This window comes from Tenrec ecaudatus, chromosome 7 (genome assembly GCF_050624435.1).
Source record: "Tenrec ecaudatus isolate mTenEca1 chromosome 7, mTenEca1.hap1, whole genome shotgun sequence".
In the NCBI taxonomy this organism is placed as follows: Eukaryota; Metazoa; Chordata; class Mammalia; order Afrosoricida; family Tenrecidae; genus Tenrec; species Tenrec ecaudatus.
In genome coordinates, this window is record NC_134536.1 from 129,051,859 (window position 1) to 129,079,262 (window position 27,404).

A 27,404-nucleotide genomic window follows, 5' to 3' on the forward strand; every position below is an offset into this window, starting at 1 on the left:
GAGGCTTTCTACTCCGGAGTGACAGCCCCGGAAGCCCATGGGGCCATTCTACCCTGTCCTGTAGAGTCACCACCAGTGGACATGGGCTTGCCGGCAGTTTGTTTTTCCCCTTTCTTTGCTGAGTGTGTCCCATGTGACAGGCCGGAGCCTCGCAATGTCCTTGACACAACTTTCTCACGGGCGAGAGTTTCTAGCCAGTAAAGTGCTAGTCCCACTCCGGCCAGGCTGACCTCTGCTGGTTCGGTCAGTCCTGGCCACCGAACACTTACCCTCCGTTCGTCTGGGAAAAGCAGCCATTCCTCTTGGCAAAATCAAGACAATCACAGTTGCACATTTTCCCAAATCTTTGGCTGTATTGCAATGGTTGTTTCACTTTGTTATCTCCGACTAAACATTCCCTAACCATGGATTAACAATATAGTTACTGACTGGCTTCTTTGAACAGTATTTATCCAACATAACAAAATAAACTGCAATTTGTTATACTTTTTTTTACAAAACATTTTATAAATATTTTTACAAAATGTATACAAAGCAATTTCAAGTGAGACATACTATACAAATGAAGGTATTGAAGCAAAGAAAGCCCATACCACACTGACAGTGGGTGACGTGCCCTCCCTGGGGTCAAGTCAGTCCGCAAGGCCCCCCTCATCTCACAGTCTACCACATTTCTTCGGAGCTAAAATCGCTCTTTTTCGTAATTGCCGGTTTAAAATTTGCTTTATCTTTAGGCAGTACGTAAGGACACAGAAAATCAAATGCTTAATAACAAATTCACATGTTTCCACAACAACAGAAACGGGAGGGGAGAGGGGAGAGAGAAAGGATCAAAAAGGAGAGGAAGTGATTTTTGTTACTGAGTTACACGTCCTATACCTTAACTTTTGACTAATGAACCTGAACAACCGAATGCTGGCCATCGGGGGCGGACCTCGCTGGCCCTTCACCAGAGGGGCTCCACAGGCGAGTTCTGACTCATGTGCACATTACCTAATCACAGGAGTAAAATACATTTCGAAATCTTCATTTGTCATTATCTAGGATCGTTCCTCCATAGAAAGTAAACTTACATACAAGGACACGGAAATTTACAAGTTTCAGTTTGGTGAATTAAACTCTTCGTTTGCTAGAGTGGGCTTAAACAACCCATTCGGATGGAATACGGAGAACCTGGGGGGGAGGGGGTGGTGGTGGTGGGGCAAGATGGCGCGTGTGTGTGTGTGTGTGTGTGTGTGTGTGTCTGGGGGGGTGGGGTGATGAAGGTACGTGAATCTTGTCTCTAAGAATTCCAGTGATTCGCAGTAATTCCATAACTCATCAGCAGCCTGCATAAAGGCTTCCAAGCATCAAGTTCCACAATGGGAAGAATTTGATCAGGAGGGATCATTTATGTCTCGCTAGGAATTGGGGGTGCATGAGACCTAAGAAGAGCCTATGACATCAAGGGAGTTCCGGGCAGGTTACCCCAGGGCTGCCCAAACAGTCCCAGCTGGCAATACCAACTACCTTTCTATTATGTTGCAAGCTAGATCGCGGGGGAAACCTGCAACTTGGAAATTGGCACAAAGAAGGAAAAAATGGCAACCCTAGAATGGCCCAGTTTTTCCCATTTCTCTTGGGTGGGGAAAGGGGGAGGAGGGCCTTGCTTTGATGTTGCCTGGCTGTCCCCTGGGGGCTTCTGTGTAGGGTGGGCAGGGCGGCAAGGGAGGGGGGCGGTCTACGGTTGCTGTTGACTAATCAGAAGCCTCTCGGTCCATCACAGGCCAGTCTGGAAGAGACATGCCCAGCATCATGACAAAGGGGGGTCATCCCTGTGCAGGGCAGTCAGCCAGCAGCAGAGCCTGGCTCTAGCGTGTTGGCCTGGAGTCCAGCCGGTGCCTCTCTAATGCCAGAGAGAGAGACAGGGTGAGAGGGAGCGAGCGCCTGTACAAGGCAACCAAGCCCGTTGGGGTCTGCGCGCATGTGGGCGTGCACATAAAACACCATCATGTCCACAGCTCGAGCGCGTGGAGAATGAAGGGACTGACAGACAGACCGGCCTGGGGCAGGCGGTTGGAAAAGGCGAAGCTCCCTGAAAAGAAATATCGATCCAGCCATCAGTGGTTCCCATGGAGATGAAGACAGACCGTGTCAGGGCCTGGCCTTTGACTCTCCAGGGGGGCCTGGCTCTTCCCCCAAGACCCCCCTTACCTTCCTCTCCCCTCTCCCCCCGCCCCCGGAGGCTCATCTTTCCTTGCAGTGGTGGGCTGGCTGGTGACCTTTGGTTGGTTTGTGTTGCTGCCAGGTGGGAGGTGACTACTGTTCTCGGACAAGAAGAAGCATACACAAGGCCAAAGTCCCCTTGGATGTTAAAGTAAAAAAATAAAGATGAAAAATGATACTATTGTTTTCAAATGAAAGTGCTTTTGATGGTTGGTTATTTTTTTTTGGTGGGAGAGGGCAGGCAGGAGAAAGAAAACCCAGCAACAGATAAAAACGGGGTACCACGGCACCTGTAGACAATGGCCAATGGAACAATGCAAAAACTTGGTTTTGTTTGGGTTTTTTCCTCACTAGTTTACATATATACGCTTTTACATATATACATAGGAAAGTCCTCCGGCCTCTAGCGTGGCCTCCCCTGAACACTGCCTGGTTCCCACTTTAAGTCATGTCGGGACATGCATTTCCTCGCTGGGCCTCCTCCACCACAGCTCCGCTGAGCAGCATGAAGATCTGCTCCGGGAGGATCAGGAAAGCGCTGGAACATGAGCAGGGAAGCCTTGTTGGGCCTGACCCCCACGGCTGGCTTCTTACACCAGGGCTGCCCCTCACGTAGGACAGGCCCCACCTTCCTTCCAGGGGGGACCAAGGTAAGTCTTCCCCAAAACAAAACAAAAAACACCCAAGGAAGGGAAAGGAAGGAGAAAAAAAAACACCAACCAAAATCTGGAGATGCAGTGGGACACTTTCAAAAGTAGCTGCTCAGTCCTGTTCAACTCTCATTATTTAATATGTGTGTTCTTTTCCAAGGACTTCTGATTGTCAGAATTCTACCCAGGGACCAACTATACTGTGAGCTCATTGAGTGACAGTGTTGTTTGTTTGTTAAATACTTAAAGCAAGCCAACAAACCAACGGATGCTTGAGCACTTTCGGAACAGCTGGACCTCACCGAGCCCCAGCCTGCTTCCTAACCAGCGTGACTTCTGGGCGCTCTCCCCGCGACCAGGCGCGTATTGCTTAGGCAGAGAACGGGGTTGAGGTTAGCCAGAGGAATCTGGGGCGAGAGAGCCAGCAGGCTGGAGACAGGAGACTGTTTCCATTGCTTTTGCCAGGGGAGAATGTAACTTGTCCGGAGTGGGGTCTGCAGGGGCAGGGGAGCTTTGCTGCTATTAACACTCTAGGATACTATTTACAGCCGCTTCTAAAATGGAGTCTGTCTCTACGACGCCTTCGCTGTGGTCCGGGATGAACTTTTCCAGGCAGCTTTCCTGCAGAGCCATTGGCGAAAAGTTGGGGAACTCTAACTCCACAGAGCCGCCCACGGCAGGGTCGCTCTGAGGCGGCCTCCCAGGCTTCTTGAGCTCCAAGATGTTCTTAAATGTTGTCTCCAGACTCTTACTGAGCTGGAGGTCTGGCTGGGGCTCGCCCGACCCTTTCATGATGTCCGGGTGTAAAACTTCATTCTTTGGAGAATCCCTCAAAGGTTTGTCTTGGAAGGAATTGTTACATGCCCTCTCCAAGTGACACTCCGCAGAGCTCCTGGGGAGCTTGCTGTCAGGTCTGGACGGGGCTTTCCGGGGCCCATCGGGGCCTGGGGAGCCCTCCCCGGCCTTTGGGAGGTCCCTGCGGCCGGCTTTCTCTTCGGAGGCACCCCGGGACTGGGCTAAGCCCGTTTTATCAAATTTCAGTGCTCGGCCGTGGCAGTCTGTTTTTTTAGAAATGTTTCCTTCTGCGGAGACCACAATGTGATTAGGCACTAGATGAAATTGGTCATGATTCGGGGGTTCTGCCAGGCCAGGTTTGGCTCGGTCTCTGCTCTGGGCCTTGGTCAGGTGTGAGGAGCCGGTCGCTTTACTGCCCTGCTGGTCACTCCTGCCACACGGTGCGGCCTCGGGAGCGGCTTTGTCAAGTCTGAAGGAACAGCAGAAATCAGCCTGGAAGCCATCTGAAATCGGGAAACACACAGAACACGAATGAACCGCTGTGAGTAGGGAAGAGCGAGGCCTGTCGGACAGCCGCTCAGGGGGTCAGGTGAGGACACCGCCCCACCTGCCCACGCCTCAGGGTCGCTCGGTATCTTGTACAGGAACCCTGAGAAACCCGGTCGGTGCCAGTCCCATTGACTGGATCCTGCCCGTGGCAACCCATGAGAGCCAGGGGAGAACTGTGACCCACTGCGTTCGCAACGGCTGGTGCTTTGCACACAGATCACTAGGACGCACTTTCTTCTCAGGTGTGCCCAGGTGAACTTGAACCTTGAACCTTCTGGCTAGCAGCCAAGCTTGTTGACCGAATGCACTACCCATGGGCTCACAATACCAAGCTAGAGAGCTGTAGCCTCCAGGCCGGAAGGCTGATTCTTTTGAAGGGAAAACCGGATGGGTAAGAGGCCCTGCTCAGACCTGTATCTTGGTGCTATTTTTCAGTTACGATACACACACACACACACACACACACACACGAATGATGTCTTTGAAAGACTGTGGGAGAAAGGGCTTTCTACTCCCGTAAAGAGTCACAGTCTTGGCAACACACAGGGGCAGCTCTACCCTGTCCTACGGGGTCTCTGTGAGTCAGCATCGACTCCCTGCCAGTGAGCTCGGTTTGGTTTTGACAGACTGTGGAAACACATGAGGTCCTGGGATCAGCCTGGTATCTTCTTCACACTCTCGGGCGTGGGCATGGGGCTCTGGGGCATGAACACATACTTTCTTTGGGCATGGGGGCATCAGCCCATTTGGACCCTGGCATAACCAGCTGTACTTGCCGGGAGCACAAACCGGATGGCTCACACGAATCTACCATGGGACCTGCGTGCTTGGCAGGGCTGGGGGCACGGAGAACCGAGTCAGGCTGCACCAGAGCGGGAGGGCGGCAAGAGCAGCGTGTCTGAGGATCTAGGGCCCGGGGAGTGGATGGTCAGAGAACGGGCTCTCTCTGGAAGAGTAAAGGCAGTGAGCTGGGGCTTTGATGAGCCCTATAAAATCACTCATAGAGGCCATGGTGACTCTCAGTCCTCGTGGACTCCCCACAGTAGCTGGGCAGTCTTTTCTCCCAGGAGTCCCTGGTGGGTTTGAACCCCCGACCCCTCAGTGAGTGCTTAACCACTGCACCACCAGAGCCCTTAGATTGTTCCTGCTGTGCTATCACAGTTGACCCCCACTCCCAGACTGGCAGGGCGGATGAGAGCTGCTCCAGACATGTTTCCTGGCAGGAATTGTGGGTTTGAACAGACAAATGCTGAACACTGCACCACCAGGGCTCCTGACAGTAAGTACGCAAGAAACAAAACAACAACATGAACAAAAACCAGACCCATTGCCACTGAGACGCTACAGGACAGGGTAGAGCTGCTGCAGAGGGGCTTCAAGGCTGTCAATCTACCGAAGCTGACAGCCTCAGCTTTCTCTCATGGAGCGGCTGGTGGACTCGAACCGCTGACCTTGTAGTGCGCAGCTGAGTGCTTTACCCAACAGAGCGCTTTCAGACTAAGTGTAAGGATCATCTATTTGCTGTGGAAGTTCCCTGAGCTGGCAAAAGCGTAATGTTTAACTGTCAGAAAAGAGATGCAGCATCAGGAAAGCAGAGCCCCAACAGGAGAGCACTAATTAGCTGCGTTACTGAGCTACTAGGCAGTTCTTAGGCAGGAATTTGAACACACTAGCAGTACAGCAGAAGGAAGGAAAATCGCAGTGCTAAGCCGTATCTCGCATACAACACATGATCACAACTGGGTGACCACCTTAAGTGAGAACCAGATTGGAGGAAAATCTTAAATAAAAATATTTGCTTTATAGGACTGTCCAAGTAGGGATAAAATTTACATTCTTTGAATTGCAGTAATATTGATTTACAAATATGTTTTAGATAACAAGGGTAAACATATAGAAAATTCCTTTTTCCCCCCAAAGGCTCACTGTGGATGAAGTTTAAAATACATTTTTACTGTATAAAATCAAATCTAAAATGTAGAAAATTGATGGGTTCAGAGAAAAGTATTTAAGTAAGAATTTACAATCCACTAGCTTGTAGGCAGGGACAGTGTTTTACTAATTCCACCCCCTAATATGCAATCATTTGCTGGAGTCTAATTGCCTGTGGGAAGTTTCATTCTCAAAAAGGAGAAGAAGTGGAGAATTTTAAGTTTATAGTGGGGACAAGGAATCCCGTGATAGAAAGCAACATCCCATCGCAGGCTAAGTGGAGGCAGGCCCTGTGAGAGAGCTCAGACAGCCCTCTGGGCTGGGGGCTTCTCCCACACAACTCCCGCTCCACCTTCAGGTTTCAGACCCAATGGCTGGTTCTGACAACCCCTCCTCCCTGTAGCCCCTCCTCCCTGACAGAAGCTCACCCCAATTTTCACTGGTGCATCTTACCGGGGTCTACGAGGGCCAGCCGCTTGTCCCGGGAAAGAGCAGCTCTCTCCTCCTGGTTGAACATCCTGTCAATCATCACCATCTCAGCAGACGGGTCGATCCGCTGCAGGGAGAGAGGCTGGTCATTTGGGGGCCTTGTATCCCATGAGCGTCGGATGCCTCATGTCCCATGGGTTAAGCGTGACTGATCTGTCTAAGGAGACGAGTCACGCATCCCACAGGGACTGCTAGGCAGGGGGACTCCCACTGCCCTCTCTGCAGGCCCCCGGGGGGTCCGGTCCGCGCCTTTCCTGAGGGAGAGAGGATGACCATCTCGGACACCTTCCTGGGACGTTTTCCTTGGTCCTACAGCCATGATGAGTCGGAAGTGGCTCGAAGGCAGTGGATATTTAACAAGATAGCTTGACAGCCTTCCACCAGGATGACCCTTTCCACCTCACGTGCTAGTATAAATAAAAAGCAAGCCCGCTGTAATCGCCGTAAGGGTGACAGCCTTGGAGACTCCATGGGGGCGGTTCTGGCCTGTCCAAAAGGGATCAGTGTGAGCTGGAATTGACTCAATGTCAATAAGGTTAGTTTTATTGCTCATAGCAGAATATGGAAGCCGACTGCCACATCAGTTCCTCCCGGAGTGGCTGGTGGGTTTGAACTGCCAACCTTTTGGTGTGACAGAGCACAGCTGAGCCACCAGGGCTGCCAGATGCAGTTACATTTTATTTTATTATGAATTCCCTCAAAGCCAGCTGGTCCTGGACAGAATCAAATCTTACTATCGATGTTTGGGCCCTTGTTTAACATGAAAATTCATGGCAGAGAGAAAATAACCTGGCCAAGTCTGGTCTTTTGTTCAGAAGCAATGGAACCGCTCTTCGTTGCCACTAAATTGACTGGTTTATGGGGGCTGTGGTGCAGACAGAGGCAGCACCAGGCCTTTTCTGCTACAGCACCATCACGCGGGTCTCAGTCAACAACCCAAGGTTATGGCTGAGTGCAAAGGATTTGCACGAGTCCTGGTGGCGTGGCAATTATGTGTTTGGCTGTTCGAAGCCACTAGCTTCCTCCTCGGGCCAAAGATGAGGCTGTCTGTTCACGTCCAGTTACAGCCTTTGAAACCCGAAGGAGCAGCTCTATCCGGCCCTACTGGGTCTCTCTGGGGCAGAATGGACTTGGCCGTGGTGAACAGAAGGGCTGTTTACAAACGACACAGTTATTAAGTCTGGTTTTGATATAGCAGAGTTTGGCTTCAGAAAATGTTGTCAATATGAGACTACTTCCGATTCTGGAGGCGTATCTTTAAGTAAACGTGTAAGTAAATATACACCCACACAAATATATAGGAGGAGGCTTAAAAATGTCATGGGAAAGTGAAATGAAAGATAGTGGAATTTCCCCCCCTCTCCACAGGTTCTACATCAGTGGAGGCAACTGACCTCAGACTGGACATATTCAAGGTGGGGAGGGGGAAGCCATCCCGGGGCCGCTCAGAGGGCACATCAAGAGCTGTTTACACAGCATTTACTGGGCATTACAGGTACCGGAGAGATGATTTAAAGTGCATACGAGGATGTACACAGGTTTTATGTAAATACTGCACCATTTTATAAGCAGGGGCTTCAAACAATGCTCATAACCAAAAAAAAGACATTTTCCCAAGAATGTCTTGAAGCCCCCTCATATATTTACACACAGACCTGTTTGCACAACGTTGTACATATTACAGTCTACTCCACGAATCTCCCAAAGACACATGTTCAAGCTGAATCCCAAATTGTAAGAGATCAGCTCAGTACACGTTACACCCATGAAAGTCAAGGCCTGAATGATTCAGCCCTGCTTACAGAGTCTCAGTCTGGGCTTGGTCTTCCGGTCATTCCCTGAGGCAGCGCACTGTGGGCAGGTGCGCGTTCTGGGGTCAGAGAGAGGCGGTCCTTGCAGAGCTGTGCTTGCCCATCTACAGAGCCACCCACCGGTCCCTGCTGAGAGGCGGCAGGGAGCATCAGGGCTGGAGCGGGCACTGTATCCTCGCTCTGCCCACTGGTTGGCACACTAGGACTTCTATAACCTCATTCAGCCACGGTCCCGCAGTCCCTGGCTCATGGGGACCTCGTGCATGGTGGTATAAAATGCTGCCTGGTCCTGCAACATCCCCACAAGCCGCAGTGGATGGGTCAGTTACAATCCAAAAGGTTTTCACTGGCTGATAGTCAGAAGCAGCCAGCCAGCCTTTTCTCCCGAGTGTGTCTTAGTCACAAAGATCCATGAGACCCGCTCAGCACCAGCCCCCATGGAGGAGTGGGTGGCCGTGGCGCACGGAGCACTTTGGCTGGACCGGAATCCCCGCTTCTGGCAGGCAGACAAGAATTCTACCACGGGCCCACCAAAGCCTTTTCATTTATTAAGCACGAAAACAACATGTGATCGACTGTGTAACATGCAGCAACTGTTAGCTGCCATTGGCAGTAGGAACGGACAACTGTATCTTTCTCTAGATTTAAACCGCTGTGCTTTCCAAACTAGCTGGCACGGTAAGATCTGGAGAGTTTCTCCTTACCATGGCATCTTCCAGGAGGAGGCATCTGTACTTGTTCAGCATTGCCTGGGTCCTTTTGAGCAGCTGACTGGCAACTGTTTCAAATTCATTGTCGACTGGAGGAGAGAGAGAAATAAAGAAAATATAAGAGAGTCCCAGTCACCCCCAGCGTGGGCTTTTATTTCTTAGGACTGAAGTGCGTTCCTCTTCCAAGTATAGTAAAACAAAGCTAGAACAAATCTCCTTGCCTGAGTTGGTTCTGACTCAAAGCCACCTTGCAGAGCAGAGAACTAGCTGCCTCTGTAGGTGTCTGAGACTAGCTCTTTGTGGAAGGAGAAAGCCTCATTGTTCTCCCTTGGAGCAGGTGGTGGTTTCGAACTGCTTGCGGTTTCGACCTTGTGGTTTGCAGCCTAGTGTGTACCCCACTATGCCACCAGGACTCCTTACAGCTAGCCAAGGCTCCTGGTGTTCAAACCTGGCTTCTCTCTCTGCCCACTGGCACGTGGCCACACAAACAGCAATACGGGCCTGCTTCACCTTGAATAAGAAGCCCACACTAGAACACTTTAAAACACAGTTTGAGGCTACACAACGCTTTCCAATATAGCTAAACCACTGAGTTAAATTATATGTGAATTATATGCCCCAAAACCCCTAAAAAATGAGCACAGTATGTGAAAGAAAACGGTGCCACATGCTCCCGCATCACATACCCACGACAGGATGAGGGGCTCCTGGCGCAGCCTGCAGGTCCTTCTGACCCTATGAGAAACCCTAACAGCTACAACTGTGAAGTCTGATGGCCTCGGCCGGGCAGGTGGCTTGACGTAAAGACACAAGTGGCTCCTGACACCCTGCCTATTACGGTCCTATGTTCTGTCCTGTCCGCCCAGCTCAAATGGTCTTACACGTTCTCATTCACTCTTCTGAGCATACTCGCACCCCATATTCAAGGCTGGACTGTGGGCCTGGACCCCCCGGTGAGCTCAGAGATCGGAGACCCCAGCCTGGGGAGACAAGCTGGTGACAGCTGAGGCAGGGTCACTCCCAGTACTCGGTGGGAGGAAGAAGTGGCTAAGTTTGGGGTCGGCAACAAGGGCCCTAGTACACCCTAACCTTTATGCCGAGTTCTTCATGGACAGCATGCTCTGGCTGGCTCACATCGGATCCTTGGGGGTTAAAAAATTTAATGAAATGTATTTAACTCAGTATTTTCCAAAGTGGGGAATACCGTTCCTTAGAAAGTGCTGGAGAGAGGCAGAGGGGCTGCAAAAGCAGACCCCAATATTCTATCCTGGAGATGAGCTACAGTACATGTTTTTAATTGTGGGGGCAGGGGAGAGGGTGCTCAGTAACTTTTTCCTGAAAAAATACATTTGATCTAATTGATAAAGCTGGCAGTAACAGCTCAGGGCATGCTTAAGGCCAGAGTTGAGTCTACATTGCTCTGCAGGGTACCTAGTCCAGAGGCACCCTACCTGTAGCCAGCAGTCCACAAAGGCTTTGGATTTATGACTCCCCAAGAGGCACCCTGGTGGTGTAATGGTTAAACATTGGGCTGCTAAGCACAAGGTTACCAGTTTGAAACCACCAGCTCATCGTTGGGAGAAAGAGGAGGCTTTCTACACTCATAAAAAGTAGCAGTCTGGGAAACCCACAGGGGCAGATCTACGAGGGGGTACCCAAAAAATCTCCAGGAAAAGTTCCTTCCATTTCCCCCCGGGCAAGCATCAAATAACTCGTTCTGAGTTAGTGCACCCAGTGGCATTGCCTGGGAAGGTTCTCTCTGGTCACAGTGCATTTTTTCGTAAAGCAGTTTCTCTTGAACCTTGAGTTTTGTGATGGCCGATTTAACAGAACAGCATTCAGGTGTGAAATTTGGTTTCCTGCTCAGGAAAAAGAAACTGCTGCCACAGAAACTGCCGTGATGTTGCACACGGCTCACAAGGACAGTGCTTTTGGAAACACTCAGGTGTACGAGTGGTTTTCTCGTTTCAAAATGGTGAAATGTTGACTGATGACAAACCTCAATCTGGATGCCAGTCAACCTTCTGAACAGATGAAAATGTCGATAACATTCGTGAACTTGTGCTTGAAGACTGCTGATGGACCACTGAAGTTGTCTGGACTATCTTGGAGCTCTGTTCAGCTAATTTTAATGAAATATTTGAGCATGAGGTGGTCGCTGGGAAATGTGCGCCTCGGGTCCTGACCGACCAGCAAAAGAGCGTCGACTGGAGACATGCCGTGCTTTGAAAGAACAGCTCCGAAGGGACCCAGACTTTTTTCCCCCAAGGTCATTACTGGTGACAAGACAGTGCTATTCCTATGACCCCAAAAGCAAACATCAGTCACAGCCAGTGGAAGACGCCATCGTCACTTCGCTCCCCAAAGCTCGTCAGGTGAAGTCAAAGAGCAAGACGATGCTCACTTGTTGTTTGATGTGAGGGGGACAGTGCATTTGGAGTTCATCCCACCAGGTCAGACTGTGAATCACGCTTTCTCATTAGAGGTTCTGAGAGGATTGCATCACAGGGCGCCACAAAAAAGGCCTGATCTGCGACAAGACGGGGACTGGTTTTGCCATCAAGCCAATGCACCCGCTCAGGCAGCCGTCTCAGTGTGCCAGTTTATGGCAAAAAACAAAACAAAACAAAAACAAACCCCAAACAAAAAACCAGCATGTCCCTTTGGCACCTGACTCACTGACCTCGCTGTGTGCCTTCTTTTTGTCTCCACAAATGCAGAGGGGCATGAAAGGGCAGCGATTTGACACATAGAAGAGGTGGAGAAAGAAATGAACGAGGTGCTGTCAGCCATCCAAACAGACGCGTTTGAAAATTGTTTCCAAGGATGGAATTGGAGATTTGACCAGTGTATTAAGTGTAAGGGAGAGTCCTTTCAAGGGGAGAAGGTTGTCTTGTAAAAAAAATTAAATACATAGCTTTGAAAAAGAAATTCCAGTTTTTTGGGGGGTATCCCTCGTAACTTTGCTCTATAGGGTTGCTATGAGCCAGCACTGAGCGTCCAGGAGAGGCTCCGGCATTTCAGTTCCCTGCACAGAACACTGAGTGGGTCACGATGTTAACTGTGGGCTGGACAGGTGAGTGAATTGGGAACAAGTCGGGGCTGTGATCAAAGAATAAAATTACGCTGGTGACCCCGTGGGGCTGCGTGGCTCGGCTCACCTGTGGGAGCAACGGAGCTGGGCCTGCCCAGGGCACACCTGCCTACCTTTCCTCAGGTCCTCCTCGGTGGGCGTGGAACCCTGGCACACGTGGAAGGAGAGCAGCCTCTGCACAGCGTCGTTCAGGGATCGGAACCGACTCTTGTCCGGGGTCACGGCCTGGGCTCGGTCCCTCTGTAACTGCTGGAGAATGCTTTGAGAGAGAGAGAGAGAACTCCCCATCAGCGCAGTCGTGGGAGGAAAGCTCGTGTGAAGAACACGAGGTGTCCCCAGATGGTCTCGTCCAGGATGGCGCCTTTGGTCTGACCGTCTCCACAGGGGACCCCAACTCTGGCCTCACAAGCAGTGCCCCTCCCATCATTCAAGTATGGGGGCTCACACATGCCCTGGCGGCCTCAACCTGCGCTTCCGTTTCAATCCTCCAAGTCCAGAGTTTACTAAATCTTGCTCCTCCCCCAGAGCCTCGAGGCCACTCAAAGGATTTCTGGTAGACGGGCGAAGACAGAGACCTGTCCTCCTTAGGAACAAAGGAGCAACCGGCAGGCTCCAACAATATCCCAGAAACCTATAAGAATAAGCTAGGAAATTAATCCAAAGTCCATCGTTACAACCGACGTCCAGGGACAAGGTAGCTGTGGGAGGTAAGGGGCCCAGAACCGTCCAACGTCAACTCAAAGGTACTCACAAAGCTCCTTTAGTTAGCTGCTTCGCAGCCGGCCTTTTCTGTCCTCCCGTGTGGCTGTCCACCTACGGCCAAAGGACACCTCCTATTATTCCCTTTCATAAAAGCAGAACATTTTACCCAGGAAGGTCGCCCTGTTCTCAGCGACCTACCGAGAGCTATTACAATAAAACTGCCAACCCGGCCTCCTTAAGCACAGAGTGAAGAACTCCCTGGAGCCCAACCAGCCAAAGTGTGCGCTGTGTGACATGACAAAGTGCCGCCCGCTCCTTGGGGGTCAGCGTGTGCTTTAAGCCGCGGATCCCTAATGCCCTTTACAAATGTGGAGTCCTATTCCGAAGAGAGAGATTTGTGGGCACCAAGTCCACCACCTCTGACAAATCTCAAGGTGCACTTAGAGAGTCTTCTCCGTGGAAAAGAAGGCAGCAGGTGCTTGTGAGCTAGCTCCCACGGCACACAGTCGACGTGGGTGATCCGCATGGTCTCTCTCTCTGTTTCATTTTATCCTGTGGTCACCGTTGAGCACATACATAGCAAAACCCCAGCAGTCCCTTTGTTGCCTCCGTGCGCACTGACCCCGGGGACAGCCTGGGAGTCGCCCAGGCCTGCGCACCCTCCTGCTCCGAGCCGTGCCTTCTTCATGAGCAGAGCGACCCCTAAGGTTCCTATCGAGCCTTTCGAGCTGCGGCTAGCAGGCCCTTTCTCAGACAGCAGGGTAAGGCAACAACATGTCTGACAGCCGAACCCTGACCACCGGACCAGAGCCTTCGCCGGGGTTTCCAGGCCGGCCCAAACCCAAGCCAGTTTTACGACACTGCCAACGGGCACATTTTTAATGATGAAACAGAGAGCAAACCTTGACTCTCGGGTTTTCAGACCAGAGGCCTGAAATGGTTTGAGGTTGACATTTACAGTGTTGGGCCGTGGTATTTTTAGATGTCTCGGCACAAAACCACGGATCTCTCAGCGTCACTAAGAAGAACCAACCTATCACTCCTATGGTAACGAGTTCTCGCTTTCAGTGATCAACGATATGTTTGAGTGTCGATTATCTGTTGGTGGCTAGTATATCATGTACTGACACGTGAAGAATCGCATTCTAAACATGTCAGACGTGGAGTGGCCACATGTGTCCCATCAGTGCTAACCAGGCCTGGCCCCTGGGAAGGATTTCCCAGGACCGCGCTCCCGAGCACTGGGCTCGCTGGGCACGTGACGCCACACAGAAACCACCGAGCAGAAGGTGACACGCCTGTGTTTTAATCTGACGACATTAAAACGTTATCACGGAGCCTCCCACCTGCACAGCTGGCTGGCCAGGAGACGATCCCGCTACTTTTTCCTGCTGCGGCTGCGTGGTGCCCAAGGATGCTGGCAGCCCTTTGCTTCCGGAGTCCTGCCCTATCAGAGTGAACACACAAGGCATCGATCAGCAGGAGCGGTGCAGCAGGCCCAGCGCAGACAGAGTCGTGGGCATTTCCGAAGGGTTTCTTAACCGTGGAGGCAGGCCGTGAGGGTGTGCAGCAGGGAAGCCCATTTCTGCACAAGCTCCGGAGACAGAGGTACAGGCTTCTGTGGGCAGCTCTGCTCTGCCCTGCAGTTGCCTGGAGTTAGAATGGACTGGATGGCGATGGGTTTTATTTACACGGGAAACACACGGAGGGGAGTTAAGCGCTCTTGTTCGGTCATTGGTCATCGGAGGAGCTAGCTCTCGGGGAGCCGGTGGGTAAGCGGTGGGACTGCGAACTGCGCAAGGCTGGAGGTTTAAACCCACTGGCTGCTACCCGGGAGAAAGATGAGGCTGTCTGCCCCCCGTCAAGATGTACAGTCTCCCTCAAAATGCTCAGAATTTGTGACGAGAGGGGCCACGGAGTGGGCTGACTCAGCTGGCTCCTGCTCTTGTCTTTTCTAGCACTTACTGAAGGGGGGGCCACCTTAGGAAGAAAGGGGTTTTTAGCCGGGGGGGTGGGGGGAGGCCCACATATCCAGGGACAGAGCACCGGGAGGATAATGAGCTTTTTGTCTTTCTCAGTGGTTCACAGAATGACGGCACAGCTGACAACCAATGGGGTCTTAGTGCCCCGCCGCAAGGGGCAGTGTCTGCGAGGAGGGGAGAGCAGGAGAGACTCGTCCCCTGTGGGCACGGGGAGGACAGGGGTGGCCCAGGCTGCTGACCTGGCAGTGCCGTGCTCAGGAGGCCGGGGATCTGCGCTGGCCTCAGGCCCTCTGCCGTCTTGGATGCTGCGATGGGCGACGTCTGGGTCAATGCTTTTTTCTGAGCCTGTGCAAAATATTACCAAGAGGGAAAACATTAACTTCATGGTGAAAAGCTAAGGAGGTACATAATAAGTCAGCCAAGCCTCTGCATTAACCTGCGGGAGGCTGCAAACCAAACAAGACAGGCGGTTTAACCCAGGATTCGCCCGTCACACCCAGAGCACGGCCATGCACTGCCTGGGACTCTGGAAGCACGCTGACTGTTCCTGAGCCCGGTCAGTGGGGACGCTGAGCCCACACCAGAGCGGGTGTCTCGGCCCGAGCTGCTGTGAGCAGGGGCAGGCAAGCAGAGGCTGAGCTGGACCCTGGTCCCGACGAGGCTGTCTCCTCACACCTCCTCAGATGAAGAAGCTGACAGGGCGACAGTGAGCGCTTGGCAGCAGCTCCCTGGGAGGAAGCCCTGGCAATCTGCTCCGTAAGGACGCCAGCCAGCCAAGAAAACCCTTCCGGTCAGCCCTACTCGGGCACCGGGGCCACGGCGACTTGCACACGGCTCAATGGCATGCAACAGAAATGGGATTTCCAGTCTGGGGTCCTGCAGGGAGCTGACACCTGCTGGTCACTAAGTCCCGGTCCATGGGCCAACCCCAGAGCTCCCTGCCAACACCCTTGGCAGGGACACTTGTTGGCCCCGCCGTCTGGTAGCTTCTAGTCCGCACCATGTCACCACCAGGTGGCATGGAACCAGGAAAGGTGAACTCAGTGTCAAGCTGTAAGAAACCCATCAGGAAAGGTCTTTGCTGTTGAGCTGATGCTGTCTCCCGGGACCCGTGCGCTCCCGTGCGAAACACAACGCCAAGCCCCACTGTCCAAACCGCGAGGGGCTTCTTTGCTACAGGTGAGCCGGACTAGGCGGTGCTTAAACAGTAACAAGCTCCCTTTAGCTTTAAAAAGGGTCTGTTTGTTATCTGTACAATACCTCTGCAGTAGGGCACGGCGTCCAAACAATCTTTAATTCTCAAGCCTCTATGTCAGCGATTCTAAATCTGTGGGTCGCGACCCCTTTGGGGGTTGAACAACCCTTTCACAGGGGTCGCCCGATTCATCACAGTAGCAACATGACAGTGATGTAGTAGCAATGACAATAATGTTATGGATGGGGGGGTCAGCACCACATGAGGAACGGTGTGAAAGGGTCGCGGCCTGAGGAAGGTTGAGGACCACTGCTCTATGTGCTCACTAAGGAACCTGGTGGCGCAGTGGTTACATGTGGGGATGCTAACCGCAAGGTCCGCAGTTCAAAACCACCAGCTGCTCCAAAGCAGAGAGATGAGGCTGTCTACTCCCGGGAAGAGTTACAGCCTCACAGGGGCAGTTCTACCCTTTCCCAGGACGTGGCTAGGCGTCAGCATCGACTCTACGGCAAGGAGACGCGATTACTACTTGACAGGGCTTTGTAACTTTTGTGTGTGTGACGTGGGTGAAAGTCTACTGAGCAAACTGTTTTCCATTCAATTGAACCACATTGTTTATTGGTGACCGATTGCAGTCCCCGTAAAGCCATCCTCTCACTTTTTTTTCATGTTCTTTTCCCTACTTTTTATACTATTTTAATTCGCATATCTTACACGTTCCAATATATCCACTCACATGTAATTCTGCTGTCCCTCTTCGCTGTGCTTACTGTCCATCGGTCCTTTCCTGCCTCCCTGCCTCCTGAGCGTGTGACCCCTGGGCATAAGCTGCCCTTCGAGCATAGTCAGCTTAGGGGGTGTTACTGCTTCCCTGATAGGTCTGTCTATTGCTCGGCTGAAAGGGAAGCCCCAGGCCTGCCTTGAAAGGCTACAAGGTAAGGAAGGGCCGCTGTCTTGAGGGCTCCACCGTCTCTCTCAGAGCAGTAAACCTGGGTTTTAAATTTATTTTATCTTTATGATTTTAAGTTTTGTTCTACATTTCTTCCCGCTCTCTTCTCCAGGACCTTCCGTTGTGATCCCTGTCTGAGCAGTGGGCAGTGGTGGCCGGGCACCATCTAGCGCTCTTGGTCTCAGTGGTCCATTCCTCCTTGGAGCTCATTGTTTACATGCTTTTTCCGTTTTTACTCCTCTTTGCTCCTTCTGAGGCGAGACCAAGAGTTGCACCTTACAGAGCCACTCCCAGCTTTTCACACCCTGCTGCCACTCCGCAAGGGAGGGTGTAGAACGTAGTCTTTATGGACTAGGTTACACCAGCTGACCTTGGGGTCCCCTTAACTCAGTGGTTCTCAACCTGTGGGTTGTGACCCCTTTGAGGGTCAAATGACCCTTTCACAGGGGTCACCCAATTCATAAAAGTAGCAAAATGACAGTGATGAAGTGGTAACGAAAATAATTTTGTGGTTGGTGGTCACCACCCCATGAGGAACTGTATGCAAGGGTCTCGGAATGAGGAAGGCTGAGAACCGCAGCCATAACCTATGATCCTGAGCCTCCAGCCCAGTGCTCAATGCGTTTCCTCATGGTCCAGAGCAGGGGTCCTCAAACTTTTTAAACAGGGGGCCAGTTCACTGTCCCTCAGACCCGTTGGAGGGCTGGACTATAGTTTTAAAAAAACTATGAATAAATTCCTATGTACACTGCACAGATCTTATTTTGAAGTGAAAAAAACCAAACGGGGCAAAAACACCCTGCGGGCCAGATAACTATTCTCTGCGGGCCACATGTGGCCCGCGGGCTGTGGTTTGAAGACGCCTGGTTTACAAGTTTTCAGAATGTCCCGTACCACGTCCACGGTTGTTTTTGTTTTGTCTTCGTGTTTGGCATCTCCACTTATACGATGACCTTAACCCCAACGCTCTGCTCCCACCACCCACCGCAGGGGCTCCCGCCCACAGACCACAGCCGTGGCCACGTGAGCACTTCTGTTCTCAACAGTGCGTTATTTTTTCTAATAGGAAAATGGAGACAAATTTGATATTCTTAAAAAAGAAGAGGGGGGGGTGAGACTGGAGGAGAGCACTGGCAGTGGGAATGGCCACCTCGCTCATCCTGCCAGCGCCGGGAAGGCCAGCCCTTGCCGCGTGACAGCGAAGAGCGCCTTAGGCCCGGGCCACCATCGTGCTAGAGTAAGGGGACAGCCTCTCCCCCGAAGCGGACCTCACGCTCCTCCTCTGGGGGAGATCTTGGCACGGAGAGGGGTCTGACCACAAACACTTCAGGGGATGAACACCAAGCAGACTCCAGGTGGAAAGGAGCTGAGAAGCGCAGGGCTTCAGCGACCCCGCCGGGGCTGAGGCCCCGAGGCGACACACAGACCCACACAGAATCAGTACTTTCAAGTGCCCAGCCCTCGTAACCACACTGCCGTATTTGGGGGATTGCTTTCAATATGCCTGGATCACACGAAACGCTCACTGTTCCTGCACCCACCTTATTTTATGACAAAAAAGGCCTTCCCCCGGCTGGCCTGTCCCCTCCGTGGTCTAGAATGATCCCTGGCCTTTAAGCACGCAGACACAGTGAGAGGAACGAGGCGCAGGGACGAGGCGATGGTAAAGGCCAGGAGAGAGTTGTGCTTCGGGCAGGGCAGGGCCGGGCTGTGAAGGGACAGGCAGCAGGCGTTTGGGCGGCTGGCAGGAGCCAAGTGGGGGCGACACGGGTATCTGTCTGTTTGAAAAGTATCAGCTAACTGCACATAGGATTTAGGTCGTTTTCTAAGTGTGCTCTATTTCTTAGTACAGAGGATTTAATAAAACGAAACAAATAAAACAATCCTAGAACAATCTAAGTTAACATCCAAGTGTGAAAATTTGCCATCAGGTGACACTGCCAGAGGAGGCGACACCAAAATGATTGTCAATAACGCTTCGCGCAGTTTTGGTAAAAGTTCATTATTTTTTATAACTCTACTCCTGTGATTGGCTATAACAATCAAACCATTTCTCCTAAGTCCAGCTGATATTTATCAACAAGGCCACAAGGCTCTGCTCGCTCACGGCCGAGTGCACTCTGGTCAGCGCTGTCACTCAGGATCAGCAGCAGCGGGCGGCTCTGAGCACATGATCCCCCCCCCCCCCCCCCCCGCTTGGCGACCAGCAGGCCTGGCCTTGTTGCTGCCGGTGCTTGTGAATTCACAGATTCTGTTCAATTTTCTGGTGCTTACCTATAATACTGTGTTATGTGTCTTTGTGAATCGGTATAAGTAGTGTTTTGGAAAATGACGCAGTAATTAAAGGGACAGAAGGAGAAAATTAAAAAAGGAAGACGTCTGCTCGATTACTGATGCTAAGTCAATATGGAGAGGCTTTTTAAAACAACTTCGTCAACAGTGTTCATAGAATCTCGTAAAGATTGCATTTAAGGAATGTATCCCTGTATCGATCACCTGTACTTCTTTTATTAAAAGTGATTGTCAGCATCACCAAGGACCCTGCAATTCAAGTCTTGAGTTGCACTATTGCAGGACCACCAAGGACGACAGAGAGAATACACAGAACAGAGAGGACAAGGAGACGACAAAGTCCTAAAACTGATGCGGGGACGACGGTGCAGCTCTTCTTCACAGCGCTGAACTACTGGATTGAACGGTAAGTGAGCGAGGGGCCAAAAAACTGTCAAGCAAGAAAGAAAAGGTGGAAGTGCCAGGCTAGGGTTAACAATTTTCAGTAAACTACTTACTCTGTCACTTAATCAACGATGTGAGACTGAAGGGTCAACATTTACCCTCAAACAAACGAGGGCTAAAGAGGGCGCTATTGGAGCTCGTGGGTGCCAGCCGTGGACATGCGCGGGATACCCTGTGGGGACGGAACCAGGGTCTTGCAAGGAGTTGGACAAAACTGTTTGATGGGAACCTAACTCCATGGAAACTTTCACCTAAAGCACAATAAGGTATTTTTTAGAAGTTAAAACAAAGTACAGAGTCACTGTGCCAAAACAGAAGTAATCGACAGTCCACCATTTCAGGAGGGGAGCTTGTGAGCAAGAGCGACTGGTGCTGAAGGAAGAAGTTCAAGCTGCACCGAAAGCACTAGGCAGAAACAAGCTCCAGGAATTGATAAAATGTCCCAACAGGCCTGATGGAACCCTGGAGGCACTTACTCGTCTATGCCAGGAGCAGCTATTCGGCCACGACCGGAAGAGATCCGTGTTTGTAGCCATTCCAAGGAAAGGTGACCCAAGAGACATGCACAGTTATCGAACGGTATCGTGACCATCACATACAAGTAAAATCTTGCTAAAGATCACCCAATAACAGTTGCTGTAGTACACGGACAGGGAGCTGCCAGAGGTGCAGACCGATTCAGAAGAGGACGTGGAACAAGGACATCACTGCTGACGTCAGATGGATCTGGGCTCGAAAGAGAGGAAACCAGAAAGATGTCCACTTGTGTTTTATTGACGATACCGAGGCATTTGACTGTGAGGATCGTAACAAACTATGGACAGCCTTGAGAAGAATGGCAAGTCCAGAACACGTCACTGTGCGCACGCAGACCTCGTGCACAGACCAAGATGCAGCTGTGGGAAGAGACCACGGGGCGAATACCTCATGATCTAAAGTCAGGAGCGGTGTGCAGCAAGGTGGGAGCCTCTCCCCATATTGACTCAACCAGTACGCTAAGGAAACTGTCAGAGAAGCTGGGCCCCGTGAAGAATCAGGGTCAGGATCAGGATGGGAGGCAGGCTTACTAACAACCTGTGATGTGCAGGTGACACAAGCTTGCTCGCTGAGACTGCGGAGGACTTGAAGCACTTGCTGATGACGCTCCTGCAGCCTTCAGTGTGGACTACAACTCAGTGTGGAAAAGACCAAACTCCTCACAACTGGACCAAAAGGTAAAATCATGATCAATGGCGAAAGGTTAAAGTTGCCAAGGACTCTGTCCTGCTTGGCTCCACAATCAGTGCTCCCGGAAGCAGCAGGCAAGCGATCCAAAGACACTGCATTGGGTAAGTCTGCTGCACAAGACCTCTTTAGGGTCTTGAAAAGCAAGGTTGTAACTTTGAGGACAAAGATGCAGCTGACCCAAGCCAGGGTATCTTCCATGGCCTCGTGTGCATGCGGAAGTTGACCGCTGATGGAGGAAGACGGATCGGTGTGTTTGCTCCGCAGCGCTGATAGGATACGGAATGTACCGTGCACTGCCAAGAGGACAAGCAAATCTGTCTCGGAGGCGGTTCGCCCAGAGCGCTCCTTCGAGGCCAGGATGGGGAGACTTCGTCTGAGATACTGTGGCATGTTGTCAGGAGAGGCCACTTCCTGGAGAAGGGCGTCCTGCTTGGTAACGGGGAGAGACAGCTGAAAAGAGGAAGGCCCTCCTGGAGGTAGAGGGAATCCAGGGTGGATGATACCTTCAGGACCAAGGGTGTGAGGGACGATGCTGGGAGAGTGGAGGGTGAGTGGGTTGGAAAGGGGGAACTGATTACAAGGATCCACATGTGACCTCTTCCCTGGGAGAGAGACAGCAGAGAAGGGGGGAAGGGAGACTCTGGATAGGGCAAGATATGACAAAATAACGATGTATAAATTACCAAGGACACATGAGGGAGGGGGGAAAAGGGAGGGAGGGGAAAAAAAAGAGGACCTGATGCAAAGGGCTTAAGTGGAGAGCAAATGCCTTGAGAATGATTGGGGCAGGGAATGTATGGATGTGCATTATACAATTGATGTATGTATATGTATGGATTGTGATAAGAGTTGTATGAGTCCCTAATAAAATGTAAAAAAAGAAAAGAGGAGAAAAAAATGATTAGGGCAAAGACTGTACAGATGTGCTTTATACAATTGATGTATGTATATGTATGAACTGTGATAAGAATTATATGAGCCCCAATAAGTTGTTTAAAAAAAAATCAAAAAAAAAAAAAAAAAAGAGGAAGGCCCTCGACCAACGAGATGGGTGACCGCCACAGCTGCAACAATGGGCTTCAGCGCAAGGCCACTTGTGAGGATGCGCAGGGCCCGGCACGTTTCCTTCTGTTGGGCCCAAGGTCACTGCGGGTCGGCATGGACTTGATGACCTCGCAGCAGCAGGAGTTCTGTAAGGTCTGGTACAGGAGGAGGTTCATGGGGTGGGGGGTGACATCTTAAGTTACTGCACTGGGTGACACCAACCCTACTGACACCCCGTTTCCATGCTGGGAAGCTCTACCGCCGTAGCAACCCCGCGTCCATCTACATTCCCTGGGGATCTAGGTACACCCTGTCCTTTAAGCTGAGGACAAGACTTCCGCCTGCCTGGCTGACTGCTGTATCCACAGCGCCACAGTGAACACACAGTCAGTTGTTGCGTAAAGACGGGGGGGGGGTTCCACTGCACTGTCAGTCACGTGGACTCTCCCTCCTCCTGATCTGAGCGCTGATGTCCCCAGGAGCCACTGGCTTCTTGTCTCCCTCAAATTTCCTTTGATTATCTTTCCCAGAAATGAAACATTCATTCTCTTTTTCAGCAAATCCTTAGAGAAGACTTGCTCATGAAATTCATTTTCTTCCCAAATATCCCGGTCACTCAGGGGTATTTTGTTGATAACTTGCCTCTGAGAATTCTGCAAAGGTCAAGGCACAATGTTAACTCTTGCTGTTGGCTGTGGTCGAGTTGACTCTGTCAATTATCTTCATCTTACGTGAATCTTAGGTGAATCTATGGCAATATCCCAAGACACTAAGAGTACTTAATTTATCAATCCCCCCATCTGTGAGAGACTACGGAAAAGCTAATTGCACATTAGTAAGTTACTTTGTATATAAAGCAGCCGGCACGTGATGAATGAAGGCGGACATGCAGTGCCCACATTCTCCTATGGGAATTGCCTCTTGCCACAGAAACGGGCCAGCAAGATGCCGTAGCTAGCGGAGGGCAAGGACAAGCTAAAGTCCAGAGGAGGTGTACTTACATTCCACCCCCGCCCCAATGCACATACATCACTCACAGGTGCCAAGCCTGCTGGTGGAGCAGCTGATCTGCCCAGAAACGCTTTTTCCTTCCTCCCTGAAGCGCACCTTCCCCTCATTTCTACAGGAGCCCCACCTAGAACAGCAGGGTGGCCCGGGTGGCCACTTCCTCTTGGTGTCTAGGACCCTTCTGCTCCTCTGGCCATGGCGTCCAGAACCATGCATGGTCCAATCAGAGGCCATCTCCTGGGGATTTGGATTGGGCTGACCAGTACCCAAGAGCAGTGATTCTCAAGAGCAGGCTGACAGACTGGGGACGCTTCTGAAAAAGTAACGACCTGGCTTCTATCCACAAAGATCCATTCGGGAATCCAATGTCAACTCACGCCGTTGAGCTGATGCTGGCTCATAGCCACCCTAAAGGACAAGGCGGTACGGCCACTGTGAGTTTCCGAGACAGTAACTCTTCAGGGGAATACAAAGCTGTCTCTCTCCCTTGGAGATGCGTAGTTTGAACCGCAGATCTCATGGTTAGCAGCCCGGTGTGTAACTGCTCTCCCACCAGAGTTCCTAATGTGGGGTCTAGGGACCTCGAATCTCCAAGAGCTCTCCAGTTGATTCTGACGAATTGGTAGGCTTTGGGAAGGCCCACATACGGCAATCTGTCCCATGCCCGCCCTAGAATAGGGCCGAGCTGGCTCTAGAATACGATGCATGCTTCGGTTCAGAACAGAGGAGAAGAGTTCTCTCTGGGCCTGATCCTCACCAGGCACTTACGGTACTCACCAAACCCTGCTCCTTCTGGTAACACATTCTCCCTTTTGGCTAACGGCGTTAGGCTGAGTCTCTGACACTCGCCGCTCACAGCGACTGACTAAGACGCTAGGTGTCCACGGCCAGTCGCTACGGGGCAACTCCAACTCCTGTGGTCAGATGCCACCTGTGCGCTCAGGTTGTCAATGGCTGAGTTTGCAGAAATTGATCACCAGGACCTTTCTGCTGAGGTGCCCCTGGCTGCAGGTGGACAGTGGGCACATTCCCATTGGCATCACTCAGGGGTTCCACCTGCACCCCATGCTTGGTAACCAAGGAGCAGGCAGCGAAAGGAACCACACAGGCCGGGTCCTCATGCCTCTCCCGGGCCCCTCCTTCCTTTCGTCAGTGCTGGCTGTTGCTCCCTCCCCACTAAACCGGACCGCAGTCTCCTGGGCTAGCAAACCAGCGGAGAACTCAGCGCCGGCCACTGCGTCTCTGCCACCTGCACTCCTTTCTCTGGACAGTTCTGTGCTCATTCTGTCCCCTCTCCCACTCACCAGTCTGCCCCCACCTAGGGCAAGCTGAGCCCTGCAGCCCCCAGCCCGTGGGAGCAAGTCTGATCCAGAGCACGCATGCCTCCTTGTTGCTAAGTCTGGACCTCGGTCCCTCCCCTGGCACTTCACTCTGTGGGTGGTCCCTCCTGTCTGCAGCTCCTTTCTGAGCCCAGTGGTCTTCCTCTTCTTCCTTGTTCCACTGCCTGCTCACCTGGGCCTGTAGTCTCCCGATCCACGCTGCCCCCTCGCCCCAATGCTCCCATTACAATTCATTTCCTGCTCACCCGGGTCTGCCCCAAGTGTCAGTGTGTGTAGCGAACTGTGCATCACATGGCTCGGCTCTTCCTTGAGGCACTCCCTGCCATCGAGCCGACAGGGCTGCCCCAGGGGGTTTCCGAGACTTACAATCTTTTCAGGTGGGAAAAAGGTCTAATCTTTTCCCCAAGGAGCAGCTGGTAGGTTTGAACCTCAAACCTTGGGGAGAGCAGCTCAATGGGTACCCAGCGCTCCTTTAGGCACCTCCGATTTGACAAGCATAGCCTAGAGGAAATGCAACCATCTCCCTCCAACCTGAAGTTTCTTCCCAGGTCCTCTCAGTGAGAACCTGGGCGGCCCCTCCTCACTGCTCCGCACGCAGGCAGCCGTGTGCTCCATCTAACTCCCAAAGCTGACCCACGGTAACTCCATGAGCATCAGAGTGTGCCTTTGCCCTAGGGGGCTTTCAGGGGTGGATTTTCAGAAGCAGAGTGCCAGGCCTTTCCTCTGAAGCACCTCTGGTGGACTTGGCTGCCTTTCAGTTCGTAGCCAAGAGCCTTATCTATTTGCACCTACCCATCGGTTCATGGCCTCAGATCTCCCCGTTTCACTACCTGTACTGCCACAGAGCTCATGCAGGCCCTCACCACCTCATGCTTCCGTGATGATGGATGATGGGAGCGCTGCCTTCCTCTCCCAGCCTCTTCCCCACCCCTCCCGGCTGGTTTTCCTTCCTCCAGGGTCCCACAGAGGGTCCCTGGTGGCCTAGTGGGTGCGCATTAGGCGGCTCACCTCAAGGTCAGCAATTCAACAACCACCAGCCGCTTCACCGGAGTAAGATGAGGCTTTCTACTGCAGTCTCAGAAAGCCAGGGGGCAGTGCTACCTGCTCCTAGACGGTCTCCAGGAGACTGTGGGGCTCAGTGGCCTGGGGGATCCCAATCCCTCCCTTCCTTGGCCTCAGCTCCCTGAGAGGTGCCAACAGCAGGGGGAGGGCTTAGCCTGCAGAGAGCACCTTTGGAAGGCAGGCCAGGGGGACTGCTTCAGAAAATACATGACTGAAAGCCCCAGCAAGCAATTCCACTTGGACACGCGTGCGCCCCACAGCAAGGGGTTCATTTAGACCTCAGCTCAGAAACCAGCTCTCCTTGATGAACCCACCCACGGCAGAGACCCCTTTTCTGGAGGGCTTCTGTTGTACACTTAAAATACCGGCTGTGTCTGTGATGAGTCTGTCTGCCTGCCTCTGGTCCTGGAGCGATGACTGTAACCAGGATGGGCCATGGCAGGTATTCAATGTTGGGTGACTGAGAGACGCACTGAAGGTAATGCATCCTACAGCAAGTGATCCTACGCCTGGCAGGCAGTGCAGTGGGCAGAGATGAGCAAGGGGGTTCCCTGATAGACATGGGGGAAGTGGCATCCCATGAGTGCCCAAGAGTAAGGCCTGAGGCTCACAACAGGGCTGGCCTATGCAGGGGCCAGTGAAAGACTGCCCTGTATCCAGTAGGAATGGGAAGATCCTGGAGCGGTGGTTCTCAACCTTCCTCAAGCTGTGACCCTTTCATACAGTTCCTCATGTTGTGGTGACCCCCAACCATAAAACTATTTTCATCGCTACTTCATAATTGTCATTTTGCTACTGTTGTGAATCATAATGTAAATATCTGATATACAGGCTGTATTTTCATTGTTACAAATTGAACATCATGAAATCATAGTGATTCATCACAAAAACAGCATATAGCTATATATTGTGAAATATTTGTTTCTACTGACAAATCAATGAAATGTTGTCTTGAAGCATGGGTAAGTCTTCGTGCTGGGTTCTCGTGTGTGGATGTCAGACATGCCTAGAGATGGATAGAGGAGTGGTGTCTCGGTTCCTAAGACCATGGGAAATATGTGTTTTCCGATGGTCTTAGGCGACCCCTGTGAAAGGGTCATTTGACCCCCAAAGGGGTCGTGACCCACAGGTTGAGAACCACTGTCCTAGATGATTTAGTTCAGGTCGTCAAGCAAACACTGATGGGGGGACAGTGAGTGCTGGAAACCTGTCTGTAGAAGGAGGCTGACGGCCACCTCGGTGCCAGCCCAGTGTTCCAGGTGTCGAAGGAAGGGCTGCTCAGGTTGGCACCGGCCTGGACAGTCACCTGGCCCAGGGGGTCTCTAGCCTGGCTCTCCTTCAGCGTCGTCACCTGTGGAGCTTTTGAAACACACTGCTGCCTAGCCTTCTTTCCAGACTGTTTACATGAGAATTCACAGGGGTGGGGAGAACAGGCAGGCAGATTTAAAAAAACTTCCCAAATGCCATTGGATGGTGTGGGATCTTGTTTGGAGAACGGAAAACTCAGGCTCTAAGAACTTGAGACGGAGTGTTTGATCGCAGGGGTCAGACGCTGGCAGAGCAGGGCCTGTCCCCCCAGCCCTGACTCCCGAGTCAGCTCCTGTTCTTCCCATCACACTGCAGTCCCGCTGACTGCCCGTCTGGTGACCTTGAAATGCGTGTGAAGGCCGGACGGCAGCTGAGGAAGAATGCACACATTTACGTGCCAGTCTTGCCAGAGAACACTGGGCCTATCACACGCTGTCAAGAAGGAGCAAGCCTGTCTTCGAAGACATCCAGCCAGGGGGCTCCCTAGAAGTGAGGGCGGTGGGGCTGGATTTCACTTCCTACCATGAGGACCCAGAGCCCGGCAAAGGACATCCCGCTTGGTAAGCAGCAGGCTAGTGAAGAGGAAGAAGACCCTGAAGATGGACGGACGCCGCGG

General features: G+C 52.0%; 1 protein-coding gene across 2 annotated transcripts in view; it reads right to left on the reverse strand.

Moving 5' to 3' along the window:
• Positions 1–476: 476 nt before the first annotated feature.
• The window catches only part of BICRAL (BICRA like chromatin remodeling complex associated protein), an 80,721-nt gene continuing 53,793 nt past the window's right edge, over positions 477–27,404 (reverse strand). For both annotated transcript variants that reach the window (XM_075555094.1, XM_075555095.1), the window contains exons 6-12: positions 15,159–15,264; positions 14,284–14,384; positions 12,987–13,048; positions 12,349–12,494; positions 9,136–9,230; positions 6,585–6,687; positions 477–4,153 (exon numbers count right to left, since the gene is read on the reverse strand). In XM_075555094.1, coding sequence (XP_075411209.1) covers positions 3,378–4,153; positions 6,585–6,687; positions 9,136–9,230; positions 12,349–12,494; positions 12,987–13,048; positions 14,284–14,384; positions 15,159–15,264 — 1,389 coding nt within the window. In that variant the 3' untranslated portion in view covers positions 477–3,377. The remainder of the gene's footprint in view (positions 4,154–6,584; positions 6,688–9,135; positions 9,231–12,348; positions 12,495–12,986; positions 13,049–14,283; positions 14,385–15,158; positions 15,265–27,404) is intronic.